Below are 18,564 nucleotides of genomic sequence, written 5' to 3'. Positions count from 1 at the left end.
CTCTTTTGAAGTTTCATTGTATTGTATCCTACTCGTTGTATTTGTCAGATTAGGAATCATTTGATCCACTGGATAGAACATTTCAGGGGGCCACAGTTTGCACTGCCTTAGATCAACCTCTGTCTGAAGAGAGAATCTCATTGTAACATACCCCCTAAGTGGGCTCTACATTTTCTAGTAATCTATCCTGAACTTGCCACTTTTCAACTTTGATCCTCTGCTCTTGGTTCTGCCTTCGGGAGCCGGCAGACGTCGTCACATTTCTCTCCAGCTTAAAGATCTCCACGACCTTCACCCCGTCTTGGTTGTCTTTCTCTAAACTCTTCAGCTTATCAATGTTCTTCCTGTGACTAAAACTCTGTTTCACTCTGTTTTTTTGTTGGTTCTGTTGCTCCAGATTTTGTTTTGAGGCCTTGTTGTATGTGGGGAAGGGGTGTTTGGAGGCGGTTTGAGTGAGATCAGTTTTCCTTACTCTACCATCTTGGCTACTGGAAGCAGAAGTCTATTGGTGTTCTTCCTACTCCATGATGACCAGAATTAAACCCAGTACTTCAGAAGTGGTTCAAGATTGGCCAGAGGACAAAGGGACTATTAACCTCCTCATTCCTGGGCATTGCATTATCCCTCCCTCCCATAATGTATTCCAAGGCCACATTTGTTTTTTTGATTGCCAACACACAGCCAATGCATATATTTTGCATTTTACTAGAAACCTCAGTTTTTTGTTGTTTTTTTTTCCAAACAAATGCCATCAACCCATGATGTCCCCAGCTTATATTTGCAAATTTTAGGTTTTAAACCCAAGTGACATTTATCCCTAATGAACTTGATTTAATTTATCTCATTAGCTTCATCCCAGAGCTATACCTGCCAATCTCTTTTTGGATCCTGACTTGGTCACTCAGCTAGCTATTTTTCCTGTTGTTTTTGTGCGTGTGTGCGTGTCATCTGCAGATTTGCAGAGCATGCCATTTATGCCTTTATCCAAGGCACTGATAAGAATGTTTCACAGCCCACAGCTGAGCTCTGGTCCTTGGGGCATTCTGCGGAGGACCTCCTGCTGGTTGATTGGTTGGTTGGTTGCTATCATGGTACTCCAAGAGGACCAAAATGGCCTGAATGGTGATGTCTCGTGACTCTTGCACATATTGGATTGGAGTGAGGCAGAATTGCACAAAGCTTCACTCTCTTCCAGCGTCATTGAAGCCCAGTAGCAAGACAAAAGCTAAAATGCCTCTCAACGGCCTGGGATGCACGTGGATGGCCTTGGCATCTTTGATATCTGACCTAGTGCCAAGCTCTCCATAAGGCCTGCTTCCACGGCTTTCATGGTTGTTGGAACAAATTGTTCTCATCTGCTCGTTCTTCTGGGGGGAAGTTTCACATGCTTGGGGTAGACTCCCCACTAATTCACTGAAAAGTTTGAGGCCTGTTGCTTACCTAGTTTAGTCCATCTGCCAAGACAGTTTTACCAGAGTGTGGCCTCTACCTATATGACAGCTACTTGGAGCCACAGGTGAGAGCTGGGTGACAGGTGGACACCAGAGGTGGAAGAATAGCCTTGGAGAAGGCTTGGCAAGCCCTCCCACACAGATGCCAGTCCTCCCAGCACACCCTTCTCCTAAGTTGACATTGAACCATTAATGACCACTTTTTGAGTCAAACTATAAAGCCAGTTCCAAATTCATCTAATTATATTATCATCCGGCTCCACATCCTTTTCTCTCTCCATCTTTTTCTCCAAGAAAAAAATCCTTTGTTAAAATCTAGGTAAATAATATTCCCTCATTTACCGATTCAGTGATCTCCCCCCAAAATTTATTAAACTTTTTAAGGGGCAACTAGGTGGCTCAGTGGATAGAGAGCCAGGCCTAGATATGGGGAAGTCCTGGGTTCAAATCTGGCCTCAGGTACTTCCTAGCTCTGTGACCCTGGACAGGTCACTTTAACGCCATTGCCTAGCCATTGCCTAGCCCTTACTTTTCTTCAGAAGATGGAAGGTAAGGATTGAAGAAGAAGAAGTAGAAGAAAAAGAAAGAAAAGTCTTTGGTAACTGCTATCTTCATTGAATAGGCAGAATCAGAATTTAGGATTAAGATTTTAGAGGATTAGAGGATGCCATGTTTCTCTGCTCCATTGAGTAATGTGGGTAGGGTTTGTGCTCTTGGTGCCCTTTCCAGATGTCGGACATTCCTTTTTCATTCTAAAATTAAATTTGAGTTTAAATCTAAACGTAGCCCCAAATTCCCATTTAGGACATATACATTTCCAGCTCGGGGCCCCATGCGATGACCACTAGCTTAAGTTTAGCCGAAGCCTGGCTCGTAAGTCCCCTGTACAGAGATTGAACATGTGACCTTTGCTAAGGCCAGGCATTGGCCCCACCTCAGGCTAGGTCAGCAGGTGGTCTTTAATGTTAGGTGCTCTGGCTACATAGACAAGTGAGCAGTATTCCTTGCCCCCAAGGAACTTTCATCCTGCTAAGAGATGCAGCCTGTGAACAGATAGGTTTATTGAGAATAATTGGAAAAAGGAGAACACAAGAAGCTAAAGGAGCACGTGTGCCTTTTGGAAAAACTGAATTCAGTTCATATGAAATTTTTTTTTAAACCTTTGCCTTCTGTCTTAGTATCAGTTCAAAGACAGAAGAGTGGTTAAGGGCTAGGCACTGGGGGTTAAGTGACTTGCCTAGAGTCACACAGCTGGGAAGTGTCTTGAGGACAGATTTGAACCCAGGACCTCCTGTTTCCAGACCTGGTTCTCATCCACTGAGCCCCCCAACTGCCCCCTGTCCCCCAAATGATCTGTTTTACCCTTTTTGCTTGTACAGTATCCTTTCCCCATATTTATCATACCAAACACTGCTTTGTTTTTCTTTCTTAGATCCCTCCTGGGCATCAGTAAATAGGGGAATTTTAATATGTGACGAGTGCTGCAGTGTCCACCGGAGCCTCGGGCGTCACATCTCTCAAGTAAGGCATCTGAAGCACACGCCGTGGCCTCCGACATTGCTTCAGGTAAAGGCTTTGATTATATTTCTGGGGGTTTGTGATAGCAGGTAGATAAGCCTTTCCTTTCATTAGTGGAATGTCTTTTTGCTTTATATCTTGTGAAACTTCCTTAAATGTTTGAGCAGCAGAATACGGCATAAGCCTGAAGAAGTCGTACGCCTTTGAGCCATGTGATCTGGCACCCATCTCGTGCCTGCAGCGGTGGGGAGCACTGATGGCATCGAGCCCTCCCCAGATTGGCCCCCTTTGTGACAGGACAGTGGCATTCGTGTTTAATTTGACTTCTTTTTCCAGTGACCAGCACAGTCCTTTTCATATGATGATGCCTTGTGGTGGTATAATGGAAGAAGGGCTAGACTTGGGGTTGGTGCAGACCTGGGTTCAAATTCTGCCTCTTAACACTAGCTGAGTGGCCAGAGAGAAGCCATTAAATCTCTCTGTTTCTTCTTGTAAAATACAGTTAATGAGATCTGTAGTAGCTTCTCAGCAGAGTGTCTCTGAAGCGCAAGTGCAGCCAGTCTTCAGAGAGGGAATGGAGCCAAACAGATGTCCACAATGACGATGATTATTTTAAAGCCTTACCTTCTGTCCTAGTATCAGGTCTAATACAGACGAGAGGCAGCAAGGACTAGACCAACTGGGGTAAGGAACTTGCCCAGCAAGGAAGTGTCTGAAGCCACATTGAACCCAGGACCTCTGGGGCTCTGTCCGCTGCACCTCTTTCTATGTTTCTTTTCTAAAAACCTTTACCTCCTGTATTGAATCTATACTAACTTTGGGTTCTAAGGCAGAAGAGTGCCGAGGACTAGGCAGTTGGAGTTGAGTGACCTGCCCAGGGTCATCCAGCTTGGAAGTGAGATGTCCACAATTCTTATCACTATTAATAGTACAAATATCTATTTCTCAAAGCTATCACTGGGGGAAATGTTCATTATTGTCCTTAGATTTCTGGGTCCCTGCTAACATTTTGAACCTCATTTCTACAGTAATAAAATCTCAGATTCTTCTATAGTGTTGGCCTTAACTACGTTTTCCAAGGTTCCTGGTCCTGGTCGAAGTTGACTTAGGTCTTCAAGGTTGTATTTAGTCCCTTCTCAGTGCCTAGTACTGAGCAAAGTCCTGGCTAGGTTTTACCTTTTGCTGGAGGCCCATTGTTATTGCACACATGTTTCTATTTTGGTTTGACACATCGTGCAGGCAGGCATGGGGCGCCCAAAGTTAAGCATGTCTTTCTCCTCCTATATTTGTCTTGAAGATATGTTTTATGGTATCTGTGTTCAGATACTTGCCTAATCCATCAAGCACAGACTCCCTGAGCTAAGCCCAAAACAAATGGTGTTTAATTCCTTCCATAAAACTGTCACCCATTGCTGTGAAAACAGAGGCCTCGGTTGCTGCGTCATTCTTTCTACTGTAAGGGGGAATTGGGGTAGAGGGCATGTTAGTAATGGCTCGCTGTCAAGTTCGCAGCACTCCTTTCTGTTGCAGAAAGTGGGAGACTGTGGATTAGAATCAGAGTGTGCTATTAGGGTTGTATGAAGGATAGAGATGAGCAGTGGAAGATGGGAGTCCTTTCTTTCTGAGAAGGGCCTCGAATCAAATCTGGCCTCAGGCATTTCCTAGTATGACCCTGGGCAAGTCACTCAGCACCAATTGCCTGGCCCTTACCACTCTTCTGCCTTAGAACCAATGCGAAGTATTGACTCTATGACGGAAGGTAAGGGCTTAAAAAAATACTAAATATCCATTCCGAGGCAAATGAGCAGCAGGCTAGGCAATTGGGGCTGTGATATGCCTAGCGTCATACAATTAGGAAGCGTCTGAGGCCAGATTTGAATGCAGAACCTCCTGTTTCCAGGCTGCCCTGGCTTTTTCTCAATTGTAGCCTCTGTCAGTAATGCCGTGCTCACCTGGTGTTTTGTTTCTTTGCTTCTCTCTCTGACGCTCACAACCAGGGCCCTGGACAGCTTCTTTGTCTGACTCTGGTGTCCGGGCTTGGGAGTCTCCACAGAGTAGAGCTGGTTTAACTTGCTTTAATTCTCCAGAGATCCAGAGATTTAATTTTCCTGCATCAATCATTGTTGAATGAACAAAAACTAAAATATGATTTCTTTTTAACCTCTGCTTTTAGATGGTTGAAACTCTGTATAATAATGGTGCTAATTCTATCTGGGAACATTCTTTGCTGGACCCTGCTTCCATTATGAGTGGGAGGCGTAAAGCTAATCCACAGGACAAAGTACAGTGAGTAGAAAGTTTATAAATTTTTTTTTCTTTGTAACCAGGAGGGCCCATTTAAAGCAGTGTGGTTGTTTTGGGTTAGTCCCATCCAGGGCAGCAGGAGGGTGGTGAGCTTGACCTGGAAGCAGGCGCTGGAGAGATTGGGATGGGGGACCAACAGTAGACACAGCCGTCTTTATTGGTTGTATACCTCCGCCTGTTTTCTCGTCCTACCCAAGTTACCAAGGCAGCCATTATAGTAAATAAAACAAACTTAGGAGGTCAAATAGAAGATAGGCTCATTTAGTAGAGAAATCCTTGGCTTGCTTTATGGAACTCTGGGGTGCATGTGCCCCTCTGGCTAGGCTGGTGATCTTGCTTAGCTGCCTGGGCTCACAGTCTCTTGGTAGTAAAATGGTGGTCTTGGGAAAATAAGCAGGTATGGGAGTGTGTGGGTAGAGGAGAGGGGGCCTCTGTAAAGCCAGGAGGCAAGGGCTCTTGCCAGTGCTTTCCCCCAGTGGTCACTTCTAGATTTGGAACATTAAAGCATTTTAGACTCTTGTGGGGGTAGTGCATCTCCTGGGCTCTAAAGGATAGGGCGTCCTGTGTCTGAACTTGGAGTGCCTAATTTTCAGTTTGGGTTTTTAACCAGTCCCAATAAAGCAGAGTTCATCAGAGCCAAGTACCAGATGCTAGCATTTGTACATCGCTTACCTTGCCGTGACGATGATAGTGTTACTGCCAAAGACCTTAGTAAGGTAAGCCACTGGCATTTTCTTTCTAAAAACAATGCTTTTAACAGTCTTTATTTTGTCAGAAAAATCACCATTCGTTTTTCACAGCTGTTGATTGTGGCCATTGATGATGCTATCATGTGAGGTTGGCGGCCCTTGTGTTTGAAATGAACAGACTCTGGGCAGCCGTTGAGTCTAACCCAAACCCCCCACGTAGTCCTCTGTTCAGCTTTTGGGTGAGAGTCTTCAGCATTGGGGAACTACTACTACCCTGGGCAACCAGTTCTACTTTGGGGTAAATCTAATGATCACTTTTGGATAACTTTCATTGTTACGAAGTTATCTGTGCCCTGTCCCTCTTCCTCCCCAATCCCAGTCAAGTTTAAACTGGTTACTTTATTCTCTGGGGCCACTTTCGTGGGACAGACCTTTAAAGCCTTGAAGATCACTGTTGCAGGTCTTGTCACCCAGCTCCCTATGAGAACTGAAAGGACTTCATTCTCTTTGTCCCTTTTCTCTGCATCCTCTCCAGTACTCTTCTCAGGACTCTTTCCCCAGGACTCCTGGTGTGGTGGGCCCAGGATGCTGGACAATAGACCTTTCCCCTCCATAATCTTAGAAGCGTGGTGGCTGTAGAATCATACTGCTCTCTCACAGGATGGTAGAATTAAGTCTCCAGTGGGCACCAGAGTCCATCAAGTTCAGCCTCCCCCACCCCCATTTTACAGATGAGGAAACTGAGGCTTATTGGGAAGGGTCTGAGGCAGGGCTAGAACCTGAGTTTTCCAACCCTCCATCCCATGTACCTCATCTCTGCAGTTCACATGTCAGCTCATGCCCCTAGAAGCATCGTTTGTGTTTAAAAGAGAATTTTTAAATATTATTTTTTCCAGATGTTTTTAAATTCTTGAAGTGGGAGAAATTCTTTTTTTCCACATGCTTATAGATATTATTCTTTTGAATGGACACATTTCATTTCATTTTTGTCTCTGCCATTGTGACATTATTAGAGAACAGAAAAAGGCAGGGAAGGAACGTGACTCTTTTCAGGATTCTGAGTAATGGCCCAGGGAGCACAACGGGGTCCGGATGGCCTGTGTCTCTGCTCATGAGCTTGGGATCCTCATGGGCTGAGCAGGGGCCCACGACCTCCTCATGTGGGCAAGGCAGGAGAAAACATTCATTCTCTTCTCCCTACTGCTTCACACAGTGCTCTCATCTGCTCCCGTGGACTTCATGGCCATGTCTGTGCTCATGAGGCTCAAACCTCCCTGTTCCTGCCCCGTGTGGGCTGACCTCCAGTCTCCAGAGTCCTTTCAGACGGCTCGAGCTGGGTGATTTAAACTCAGGATGTCCAGACAAAACAGAACTCAGTCTCTCTCTCTCTTCCGAACTCTCTCCATCTCGTACCTTCTTGTTACTGTTGAGGACAGCACCATTCTGCTGCTCCCTCTCCTAGGAGCCATGCTGGGTGCCCCCCCTCCCCCTTATTCAGTATGGTGCCAGTGTCCTCTCTGACACTGCCCACTCTGGTGCAGACCCTCCTCACCTCACCCCAGTGCATTGGCTGTTGGGGGCTCTGTCTGCCTCAGTCTCTCCCCACTCCAGTCACTAAAGTGATTTTCCTGAAGAATACAGCCCCCCTCCCCCCCCCCCCCCCGCTCCACTGGCCCTGAATGACCTTCAGAATCAGACAAAATCCTATTTGATTTTTTCCTCTTCGTTTTGTGAAGACATTTAATTTTTCTATTTGCTTTTTAAAACTTGCCCCTTCCTACCTTTACAGATTTCTTGTTCCTTCTACCGTTACACACACACACACACACACACACACACACACACACACATTCTCTGCAGTTCAGTGACCCCAACCTCCCTGCTGTCCTCTTCGAAGGTGCTGCATCTCCTGACTGTCTCATTTTCACCTGATATTTCCCATGCCTGGCACTCTTCTTTCTTATCTGTGCCAGGACAGGGTGGAGTTAATGCCCACCCTTTACTGGAAGCCTTTCTTAATTCCCCTTCATTCTTTTTTTTTAAACCTTTTCCATCTGTCTTAGAATCAATACTGTGTGTTGCTTCTAAGGCAGAAGATCAGTAATGGCTGGTCAGTGAAGGTTAAGGGACTTGCTCAGGGTCACTCAGCAAGGAAGTGTCTGAGGCCAGATTAGAATGCAGAACCTCCCATCTCCAGGTCTGGCTCTATCCACAGAGTCACCCAGCTGCCCCATCCCCTTTAATTCTGTCAAATTCCTTCTGTTCTCCAGTTTTCCCAGCACATCCTTTGTTTGTCCATAATTGTTTGCTTATTGTCATGACCCCTCCCCCAATTAGGAGCTCCCTAGGGCAGGGACTGTCTTTTGCCTTTCTTTGTGTTCCCAGCACTTAGCCCAGGGCCTGGCTCTTAAGAAAAGCTTAATAACTCCCCAACAGAGTAGTAAACACAGGAAGTGTGCCCACATCCAGCTCATTGACTATGTTGCCACTTGTTGCTCCTAGCACTTGGGTACCAACAGGCCAGTAGGTTGCTCTATGTCCAAGGGGATGCTTGTATTGCAGACTTCTCCGTGTGCCCCAAGAGGGAGGCTCAGGTATTCTCTATCTGGAAATATTGCAGCTTCAGCATAATGCAGCCTGGTGTGTTCCAGAATTTGGTAGTACATCTGTCAACCTCTCTGGAATCCCATCTACAACATGGAACCTCCAGAAAGTCCCCCTCGATGACTTGGGGATCAGGGGCCTAGACTGTGGTAGGCCTGGGCTGTCAGGGCCTGGGCTGTGTTAAACCCATCTGCCCAGCTGCATATGACAGGACTCCTTTCCTTCATTCTTTTCATCCATGTTTTCTCTCTTTTTCAGCAACTCCACTCGAGTGTGAGGACAGGCAATCTGGAAACATGTTTGAGGCTGCTGTCCTTGGGAGCTCAAGCCAACTTTTTTCACCCTGTATGACAATCTATTCTTATGTTATCCTTACATTGCTACTAAGTGTATTTTTTTTTTAAACCCTTGTACTTCGGTGTATTGTCTCATAGGTGGAAGATTGGTAAGGGTGGGCAATGGGGGTCAAGTGACTTGCCCAGGGTCACACAGCTGGGAAGTGGCTGAGGCCGGGTTTGAACCCAGGACCTCCTGTCTCTAGGTCTGACTCTCACTCCACTGAGCTACCCAGCTGCCCCTACTAAGTATGTTTTGCTTATGCAATCAGTAATCCTCTTGTTTAGTTGTTGTGTTCAGAAAGTGTTTGTTGCTCGTGGTGCTCTGGCCTAAATGTCACGTCTCTTTTTTATTAACGACTCCTAGGAGAAAGGGAACACCCCACTCCACGTGGCTGCCAAAGCCGGGCAGATTTTACAGGCTGAATTGTTGGCGGTGTATGGTGCCGACCCAGGCACGCAGGACTCCAGTGGGAAAACCCCCATTGATTATGCAAGGTAAGAGAGCCAGATTGTACCTATCCTCTCCATTAGCAATTAATGATGCTCTATGCTAGGAGAATTCTACCGCCTAGCAATTAAAATACTTTCAATTAGCATCTTTTGTTAGTTGATTAGTGATGGCTGATTCTGACCCCATTTGGGGTTTTCCTGGCAGAGATGCTAGAAGTTTGCCATTTCCCTCTCCAGCTCATTTGACAGATGAGGAAACTGGGGCAAAACAAGGTTTAATGACTTGCCCAGGGTCACATAACCAGGGAGTGTTGGAGGCCAGACTTGAACTCGGGTCTTCCTGATTCCAGTTCTGGCACTCTGATGCTCTACCTAGCTATCCCTGTTAGAGTCTAACACTCATCAAAGGTAGAAATGCTGTTATTTCATTTAAAAGATGAAGACATTTGAAACGGATAAAGGAATTGATCCCAAGCCTAATGTTGGTGTAGAAGTCATGTGTCTGTGGTTCCATTTGGCCTTTATTTGGCTCCTAACTGAGTTGCTATATGTGGTTTATAATGGGTTCTTTCCCAAACATGGAAGTCACTCCTAAAGACAAAGGGAATGGCTCAGGGTTCACTCTCTGCATTTTTCTTTAAGTCAAGAAATATTTGCTAAGCTCCCCCAAGAGGCTGGGCTGATAGCCAGCAAGTAGGTGCAGTCCATCCTGTGGTCAAAGAATTTAAAGTCTCCCTGGGCAGACAAGACAAAATCATGTGAAACTGCTCAGTAATATGTCAGTGAAAACAAGCGCCATAGGAAAATACTATTTCAAGAGGAGGAGTTTGGTTTTTTTTTTCTTCTCATTTCATGAAAGAGTATGGTTAAGGGGCAGCTAGGTGGCTCAGTGGACAGAGAGCCAGACCTGGAGACAAGATCCTGGGTTCAAATCTTCCCTTAGATATTTTCTAGCTGTGTGACTGTGGGCAAGTCACTTAACCCCCATGCCCTAGCCCTTACTATTCTTCTGCCTTGGAACCAGTCCATACTCAGTATAGATTCCAAGATAGGAAGTAAGGATTATTTTTTTTAAAGAAAGAAAAAAATATGGTTCAGTGCCATTCTCTGCTCCTACAGTAAATGTTAATAGTTTTATTAAATGAAAAACTCAAATTCTCTGAATTCTTGAGAATTTTTCAAAGTCGCCATTTATACACACTGCTTTTGCTTCCTCCTTTCCCACTTATTCTCATTAATCTGTCATCTGAACCTACTACTGAGCTGGATTCATCTCCTCTCCCAGATTACTATGGACCTTTTGAACTGCTGAATCTGTTGGCTTTTTCTCCATCTTCCTCCTGATTGCCACCCCCTGTGCCTCCTTGGTACTCTCCTCCTCTGCTTCTTCATAGTTCTGTTTCCTGCTTCTCTGAAAGCCTAGCTCGCAGGTCCATCCGTGTCCTTTGCTACGTCCACATCCTTGTCCTTTCCCCTGAAGCTCTGTCCAAGCCCGTCTTCTCTGCCATCTGCACTCTTCCACCACCGTCCTGGGGAATCAGGGATCAGCTCTGCCCAGGGGCCTTTCAGTCCTAGAGATCCTGCTGCAGGCTGTACTGGGGCTCACTTCTCACCTGAGCAGCTGCTTCCTGGCTGTCCCTCCGGCCGGCCAGCATGAGAGTGTCTGATGTGGTCCCTGACCTTCCCTTCTCTCAAAGCACCCAGGCCAGCTCCTTCCTGTCCTCGACCCCTCTTGGCCTCTCACCAGCCGTGTGTTCTCAGCCTCCCTCTGGGGCATCTCAGCCCCGCTGCCCTCAGCATTCCTTCCTCTGGCTTTTGGGATGGATTTGTAATCGGCCTTTCAGCTTCTTCTAGTTTCCTGCTTCTCTAGACCCTCCTCCACACCATCCCTGCCTTCCCATGCTCTTCTGCTCAGAAAACCTCCATGGCTTTCTGTTGTCTCTAGACCCAAAAGCAAACTCCTTAGCCTGGCCTGTGCGGCCTCCTACAGACTGACTTCCAGCCAGCCTCCCTGCAGATCCCCTATTGAGGCAGTTCTCGTGGGGTCAGACTATGCCCCATTATAGCATTTACCTCCCAGGATTACTGTCCCTTTGCCAACCTTCAGTTGGCCTGGAAATGCTGACCTCGTTGTAGCCTCTGTTCCAGCCTGTTGGGGCCCCAGGCTCTTCCTCAGACTCCTGCCCTGTCTGTTGGGGTGTGCTCGATCCCTCTGCCCGAGAGCAGAGTTCGGTTTGGTTTGATCCTTCATTCCCAGCAGCTAGGCTTGGGCCCTGCAGGTGATTGAGAAGGGCCTGTGCTCAAATCTGATTGAATTCTTTGCCGCGTATCTGTTTCTCAGGTGAAATGGGATGGGTGCCCTTTGAGTGCAGTCCTGACTTTCTAAAGGTGGCTGTAACCCAGGATGCTGGGCCCTGCTCCGGAGAAGGAGGCCCATTGTTCCACGCCGTCCGATGGGATCAGCCTTTGGAGGGGGCCTCAGAAGCGCCTTTGTCCTTGTCTTTTCTAAAGCCACCGAGCCTCAAGTGACAAAGACTTTGGTTTGTTTTTTCTTGGCAGACAAGGAGGCCACCGAGAGCTGGCAGAGCGTCTGGTCGAGGTGCAGTACGAGCTCACGGACAGGCTTGCCTTCTACCTCTGTGGCAGGAGGCCAGGTGAGCGGGCCTCAGCCTTCCTGCTTCCCCCGTTACTGAGAGGGACAGGCCCAGGCCAGCTCAAGTCAGATTAAGGAGCTTTGGTGAAATGAGAGACAATTGCTTGATGGTCTTTTTGGGTCAGAGACCAGAACCTTTGATTTTCACCCCTCTCCTTTTTGTCCAGAGGGTAGAATGTTGGGGAGGGGTCAGAAGTCGACTGCCTACCCACGCCATAAGTGGGAGCTTCTTGCCATGTTTAGCAGATCTTGTGGTTAGATTTGATTATTAAAAAGAAATGGGAAAAGCCAGCCTTCTCATTATAATCATCTCTCGGTCATGGAGCAGGGAAAAGGTTATCCACAGAGATAACGCCCTGGAAACAGGATTCATTTTCCCAGAATTAGCATGCCAGTCGGGCCTTGCTGTGAAGCGCTCAGGCTATACAGACGGGCCTTTTCATTTACTAAAATGATATAAATTCTTTCTTCCACTTTTCCCTGGTTGGCATTTGTAATGTAATTCCAAAATGGTGTTTGCCAACAGGGATGATCCTGGTAATCGTGTGATATTTCTGGCCTCTGCTCATGCCAGAAATGGCCTCTTACTCATTTCGCGTCATAGAAACCCACAGAGCAATGTTTAGCAGCAAACATATTGACAGTTCACTGGCATGTAGGAAAGCATTTGATTCGAAGCCAGAGCGCCATTTAGGAAGCTAGAGTGGGGCTGAGTCAGTAGGAAAGTCTAGACTGTGGAAGTTCCCTCTTAGAGCAAGAGCTACTTCCTTCCCCAGCCTTGCTTCTAGGAGATTCCATGCCACGGGATAGTGGAGGGCCGGCCCATGATCCCAGTGAAACCCAGCAGATAGTCAGTGGCACGTGAGCCATCCCTCCCCTGGCTAAGTCACCTTTTCCAAATGACTGTTGGGTGACATTTGTAAGGATAGTGCAGGAGGGAGGCCTCACCTGGAGGCCTCCACCTTTCCACCTCATTGTTTGGATCTTTGTGTCCCCAAAGGCCCTGCTAGAGTGACCCAAAATGGCAGCTCTGACAAATTAAGTGGAAAAGTGGAGAGGAATTAGAAAATGGGAATTGACCTAAAGTCACGAGTACTTTTTCTTTTCCCGTTTCCAAGGCATGAAAACAAACCTTCGGTTGGTTTCTATTTCAGATCACCAAAATGGACAGCACTTTATCATACCTCAGATGGCAGACAGGTAGGATCACCTACATTCTCACATGTATTTTACATGTCCCTGATGTTCAGTTTCTAGTGGCCTGTAAGTGTCTCATGCTTTTGTGGAAAATGCATCATAACATAGTCCATACATTTTTTTCTTTTATGGCTTTGCAATTGGAAATAAGACAGCTGTAAGTAAACCACTGTAGATTGTAGTTATTTATAAAATGCAGGTTTGCAATAGATTTACTTGGAAAAAAAAAAGTTTCCATCATTGTTTTCACCAGTTGATGAGTCGGTGCTTCTCCTCTTAAAAGGAGGATCCTTTTGCTTCTTGACCCATTTCTCACCCAAATAAATGCTATAAGAACTTTTCCAGGCCCCTTTGTAGCCCCCAGATCCCTCCAGTTTTCTGAAGGAGAATTCCTGAAGCCTTCATGCAGGGTTCTGAGCACAGAGGATCCTCCTCCTCTTGCTCCCCCAACCATAAGCAGATCGTGCTTTCATTTTCTTCCTTCACCAACTGTAACTTCTCCCTCAAGGTATCAGCTTGAAAGTTGTCTGTTGTGTTTTTTAATTTGTAGGAGGATCTTTGACCTTAAGATATTCCTAGCATTTAATGTTTCTGCAAGGAAGGGATTAATTTGACCAAGGAATTCTATTTAGCATTCCCTATCGAGCTTTCCTGGGGCATCCTCTACTGCTATGGTTTCTGTCAGAATTCTATCCCAGGGTTATAATTAAGTTTAATAGTATTGGTTGGGAGTGTTAATAGTATCACCATGAATTGTATTATAATTAGTTATAATGTTGGACACTTAAACTATTAATTAAACTTTTACATAGCTTGTGAAAATGGTTTTGTTTATTTTTCATATTGAAATTTGTATTAATTCTGCGAATTTTCTTAGCAGCCTGGATTTGTCTGAATTAGCAAAAGCTGCTAAGAAGAAACTTCAGTCTGTGAGTATTTGTCAATATAGTATAGTTTTTTTAAACCCTCCCAGTTCCATTTTAGAATCAATACTCTCTATTGGTTCCAAGGCAGAAATGCAGTAAGAGCTAGGCAGTTGGGATTAAGTGACTTGCCACACAGCTAGGAAGTGTCTGAGGCCAGATTTGAAACCAGATCTTTTTGTCTACAGGTCTGGCTCTCTATCCACTGGACCACCTAGCTGCCCCTCAATGTATATTAATATTATTATTATTTAAACCCTTATTTTCTATCTTAGAACCAGAGTGTCCGAGATCAGATTTGAACCCAGACCCTCCCGTCTCTGGGCCTAGCTCTATCCAATGAGCCACCTAGCTGTCCCTCAATATACTAATAAACTGTAGGGTGGAAATCATATGGAAAATACCAAAAGATGTTGAACCACCATCATGACCTATACAGTTAAGTGGATTTGGCAGCTTCTTACGTGATGAGACCCATAGTGTCACGAGTTGTGTAATGTCCTATTGAGGCCCCAAGGTCTGAGCTTGGCCTGGGGCTCTGGCAAAGGCATGGGAACATGCTTACTAAATGTTCATTTGACACAGAGTTGGGAGACAGAAAGAGCAGGCCCACTGCCTGACGAGGTCCCCGTAAACCTAGACCACCGAGAACATTGTGGAGCATAATCAAATGTAATATGGATAAATATAAATTTTAAAAATCAATTTCCTAGGACTAAAATGGAGAGCAGGGCTAGGACTGAACAGAAATTTAACTGAATAAAAAATCCAGGCATCTTGATGATGGTTGGCCATTTCTTTGTGAGGTATGGCAGCCAGGAAAGCTTTGGACCACGTTAGGAGAGTTACAGGATCCAGAATTGAGGAAATGAGATCCCTACTGTGCCAGGCTGCCCCATTAGGTTTTATGGAGGAATGGATGGATGGGTGGGTAGATGGAAGAAAAGACATTAAAAAATTTATTTTATTTTATTTTATTTTTTTTTTAGAAAAGGCATGTCTTAAGTGACTAAAGGTTTTTAAAAAGCCTTTTAAGACTTTGGTCAAGAATAGTCTCTCATTCCTTTCTGTGTTGTAAAGGAGTGTGTATCCTGTGGGTGATATGTGGCATAGAGAATTTATTGTAATTTTATTGTTCATAGTAATCCTTGTTTCTTGTGTTTCCTATTTTTGTTTCAGCTAAGTAACCACTTGTTTGAAGAACTTGCCATGGACGTATATGATGAAGTTGACAGGCGAGAAACTGATGCAGGTGACTTACTTAGACTGGATAAAATAGGATGTTTTTCCCATCTGGTGGCAGTTGGAAGGAATAAGCTCCTTTTGAATAAATGTTTTATTTGGTTGATTTTTTAGTGATTAGTGTTACTTTCTAGGGAGCTCCTTCATCAAAACCACATTTCATTTTGACTAGATTGACTTTTTTTTAGTAACTCATACCTTCTGTTCTAATATAAATTCTAATTGGGCTAGGCAATTGAAGTTAAGTGACTTGCCCAGGGTCACACAGCTAGGAAGTGTCTGAGGCCAGATTGGAACCCAGGTCCTCCTGATTCCAGGCTTGCTGTTCTATCATTTTGCTACCTGACTTCCCTGACTAGATTGACTTTTTAAAAAAAGAAAACAAAAACAAGACGTTTTCCAGTCTTCTGCATAATGCAGAAATTCTTAATGTTCACCTATGTGGTAAAGCCTGTGGACCTCTTTTCAAAATGAGGCTTTTAAATGTATAAAACAAAATACTCTGGCTTAGAAAGGAAGCCAGTTATTTTGAAATAGTTATCAGCCTATATTTTTTTAAAAAGCTGCTAAAGTCCATGGACTTCAGTTTAGGAGTTAGGAAGCCCTAGAGTAATGGGAAAACATTGTCATAATCAGTGTAGTTGCTGTCACACATTGTAATGAGACACCATCTCTGGCCCTTTTCTTCTCCCCTGACTAGTTTGGCTTGCGACTCAGAACCATAGCACTTTGGTAACAGAAACAACAGCTGTTCCCTTCCTTCCCGTGAATCCTGAGTATTCTTCTACAAGAAACCAGGCAAGTAAATTCTGTGCATTTTCTCCCCAAATATGTGGTGTTTCCTAATCTTTGTGAAGGTGCAAAGGGTTTTTAATAAACACAAATGAGCTGTTATAGTATAGTATAATCCTTCCAGTCGGTGCTAGAGAAGCTTTATGTTCCTTGACATTTTATAAGCTCCCGTCCTGTTCCCTCAAAAGTTCATTTTAATTCAGATCAATTTTTTACCACCAGTTTTGATTAAACTCTGGATTAGTAGTAAAAAGAAAACATTAAATGTGATCATTTGATTTTGCAAGTAGAAGTCAATGGGCAGTGTAAGAGTGAATAGTCTTATGAAACCACATACATGTCTGTAAACCTGCTGGGAAGGGAAGCTGTCAACTTCTCTTGTGCTCAAACCCTTCTGACCTCCCTGAAGTCCTCCTTTACGTCATTCATGTGGCAAGGGCTCTCTGGGTTCTTGAAAGCTATGCCAATGGAGCTCAGGTTTTGGTAGCTCTTAGCAAATTGTCAAAGACCTGGAGGAGGGTCTAGTGATGAGCTTTCTTCTGAGAGCTGGTGTACATCAGCTTGAAGGGTGATCACCAGAAGGTTGGCTACCAGGTGATGGATGCTTTGGGCCACCAGACCTCATAGAGGTCCCATGGAGAGGGCATCATCTGCATTGATGGAGAGAGGATCCACGCTAGAGAACTTCAGAACCTCTAGGAGCACCTAGCTAGTGTTTTAGGACCCCCTCCCTCAAACCACACAGATAAGAGCCTGACCAATGAGAAGGGAAGTGTGAACCTTTGAAACAGCTGGAAATACTTTTCATCATTTTCTGTTCCTCAGGGCAGACAGAAACTAGCCCGGTTTAATGCTCATGAATTTGCTACACTGGTCATAGACATTCTGAGTGATGCCAAGAGGAGACAGCAGGGGAACCCCAGCACTGGCTCAAAAGGTGAATAGATGAAACCTCTTACCTTGTCTTACTTTCCTTTTTGATAGACTTAATGTAGCCTGCTTATTGTCACCATCATTGCCTGACTGATCTGGCAGTGGCTAGTGCCATGTGCTGTTTGCTAGACTGTAGGTAGCTATTTCTCCCTGTCCTTTGGATTTTGCCATTTACTGACATCACAACATTGGGGAAAGTCCTCCAGGATTGAACCTCCGTGTACATCAAGCTCCCTTCAAAGTCATTATCTGCTACTTAAATTTATCTTCCTGGATCCTGATTCCCCAACGGCCCCCTTTTCAGAGATGATTTTTACTGTTACCCCCAGAGTATAACTTGAATTTGGTTAAAAAGGGAAAAAACACCCACAAGTATTTGAAATAATCTCTGACTCACTGTTAATTTTCAGAGGTCATTACAGAGGTCCAAGATTGAATTTGCAGACCATTAATAGTCAGCCTTTTTTTTTTTTTTTAAATCCTTCTGTCTTAGAATCAGTACTGTGTATTGGTTCTAAGGTAGAAGCGCGGTAACAACTAGGTAGTAGGGATTAAGTGACTTGCCCAGGGTCACACAGCTAGGGGATGTCTGAGGACAAATTTGAGTCTAGGCCTGGCTCTCTGTCCACTGAGCCACCTAGCTATCCCCAATAGATAGTTCTAATTTTAAAGTTCCCGATATTGTAAGGATTATTGCATTTGAAGGGGAAAGAATGATTGGCATGATTTAGCTGTTCCCAGCAGGATCTCATAGGGTGCCTTGCACCTTCATAGAATCTCAGTTTTGAGAGCTTCCTCCCAAGACTTTCCATTTATTGCAGAGCTCTGACCTGTAGGACTTCTAGGAGGGCCTGACTCTTACTTGCATTGTGTTAGCGATCTCTTCAGCTTTATGATTATTTAACCTGTGATAAAAAAAAAAAAAACACCAGAGAACCAAGTACAGATCCCTGGTGCACTCCACTGGAGGAGACCTTATTCTGTCCAGCTGACATGGAGCCATTAGTGATCGCTCTTTGAAGCTGACTGTTAAGCTGATCCCAGATTCATCCATTTGTAGTAACATGTCCACAGTTCTCCATCTTTCCAACCAGAACCACATGAACTACTTTATCAAAAGCATGGTCCAGTCTGCACAGACCCTATCACACTCCTGGCCAAGTCACCCTGTCAGAAAGGGAAATGAGGTTAGCCTGACACAGTCTTCTTGATGGAGTCATTCTGCCTTTGAAATCACTGCCTCCTTTTCTAGCCATTCCCTACCAGCCTTTTAAAGATTAATTTTTCCTAGGAATTAGTCAAACCCTCTTTCCTTTTCTGAAAGTTGGGACATGGACCCTTCTCTCTCTTCTTGGTACTTTTGTCATTTCCTGTAATCTTTCAGATATAAAAGTATCTTATCCATATTCAGTGCCCAGTCCTCCTGGGCCAGTCATCGAGGGGACCTTAGTCCTCTCTTTGCCATCTCCT

General features: G+C 44.9%; 1 protein-coding gene across 1 annotated transcript in view; it reads left to right on the top strand.

Annotated features, from left to right (window-relative positions):
- The window catches only part of GIT2 (GIT ArfGAP 2), a 52,035-nt gene that overhangs the window by 11,467 nt on the left and 22,004 nt on the right, over window positions 1-18,564 (top strand). Inside the window, exons 2-12 of the mRNA XM_044674067.1 lie at window positions 2,884-3,017; window positions 5,143-5,255; window positions 5,884-5,989; window positions 8,825-8,911; window positions 9,269-9,399; window positions 11,914-12,008; window positions 13,162-13,207; window positions 14,082-14,133; window positions 15,307-15,379; window positions 16,070-16,167; window positions 16,987-17,098. Coding sequence (XP_044530002.1) covers window positions 2,884-3,017; window positions 5,143-5,255; window positions 5,884-5,989; window positions 8,825-8,911; window positions 9,269-9,399; window positions 11,914-12,008; window positions 13,162-13,207; window positions 14,082-14,133; window positions 15,307-15,379; window positions 16,070-16,167; window positions 16,987-17,098 — 1,047 coding nt within the window. The remainder of the gene's footprint in view (window positions 1-2,883; window positions 3,018-5,142; window positions 5,256-5,883; window positions 5,990-8,824; window positions 8,912-9,268; window positions 9,400-11,913; window positions 12,009-13,161; window positions 13,208-14,081; window positions 14,134-15,306; window positions 15,380-16,069; window positions 16,168-16,986; window positions 17,099-18,564) is intronic.

This window comes from Gracilinanus agilis, chromosome 1 (genome assembly GCF_016433145.1).
Source record: "Gracilinanus agilis isolate LMUSP501 chromosome 1, AgileGrace, whole genome shotgun sequence".
Lineage (NCBI taxonomy): Eukaryota > Metazoa > Chordata > Mammalia > Didelphimorphia > Didelphidae > Gracilinanus > Gracilinanus agilis.
This window is presented reverse-complemented; position numbering and strand designations above follow the sequence as displayed.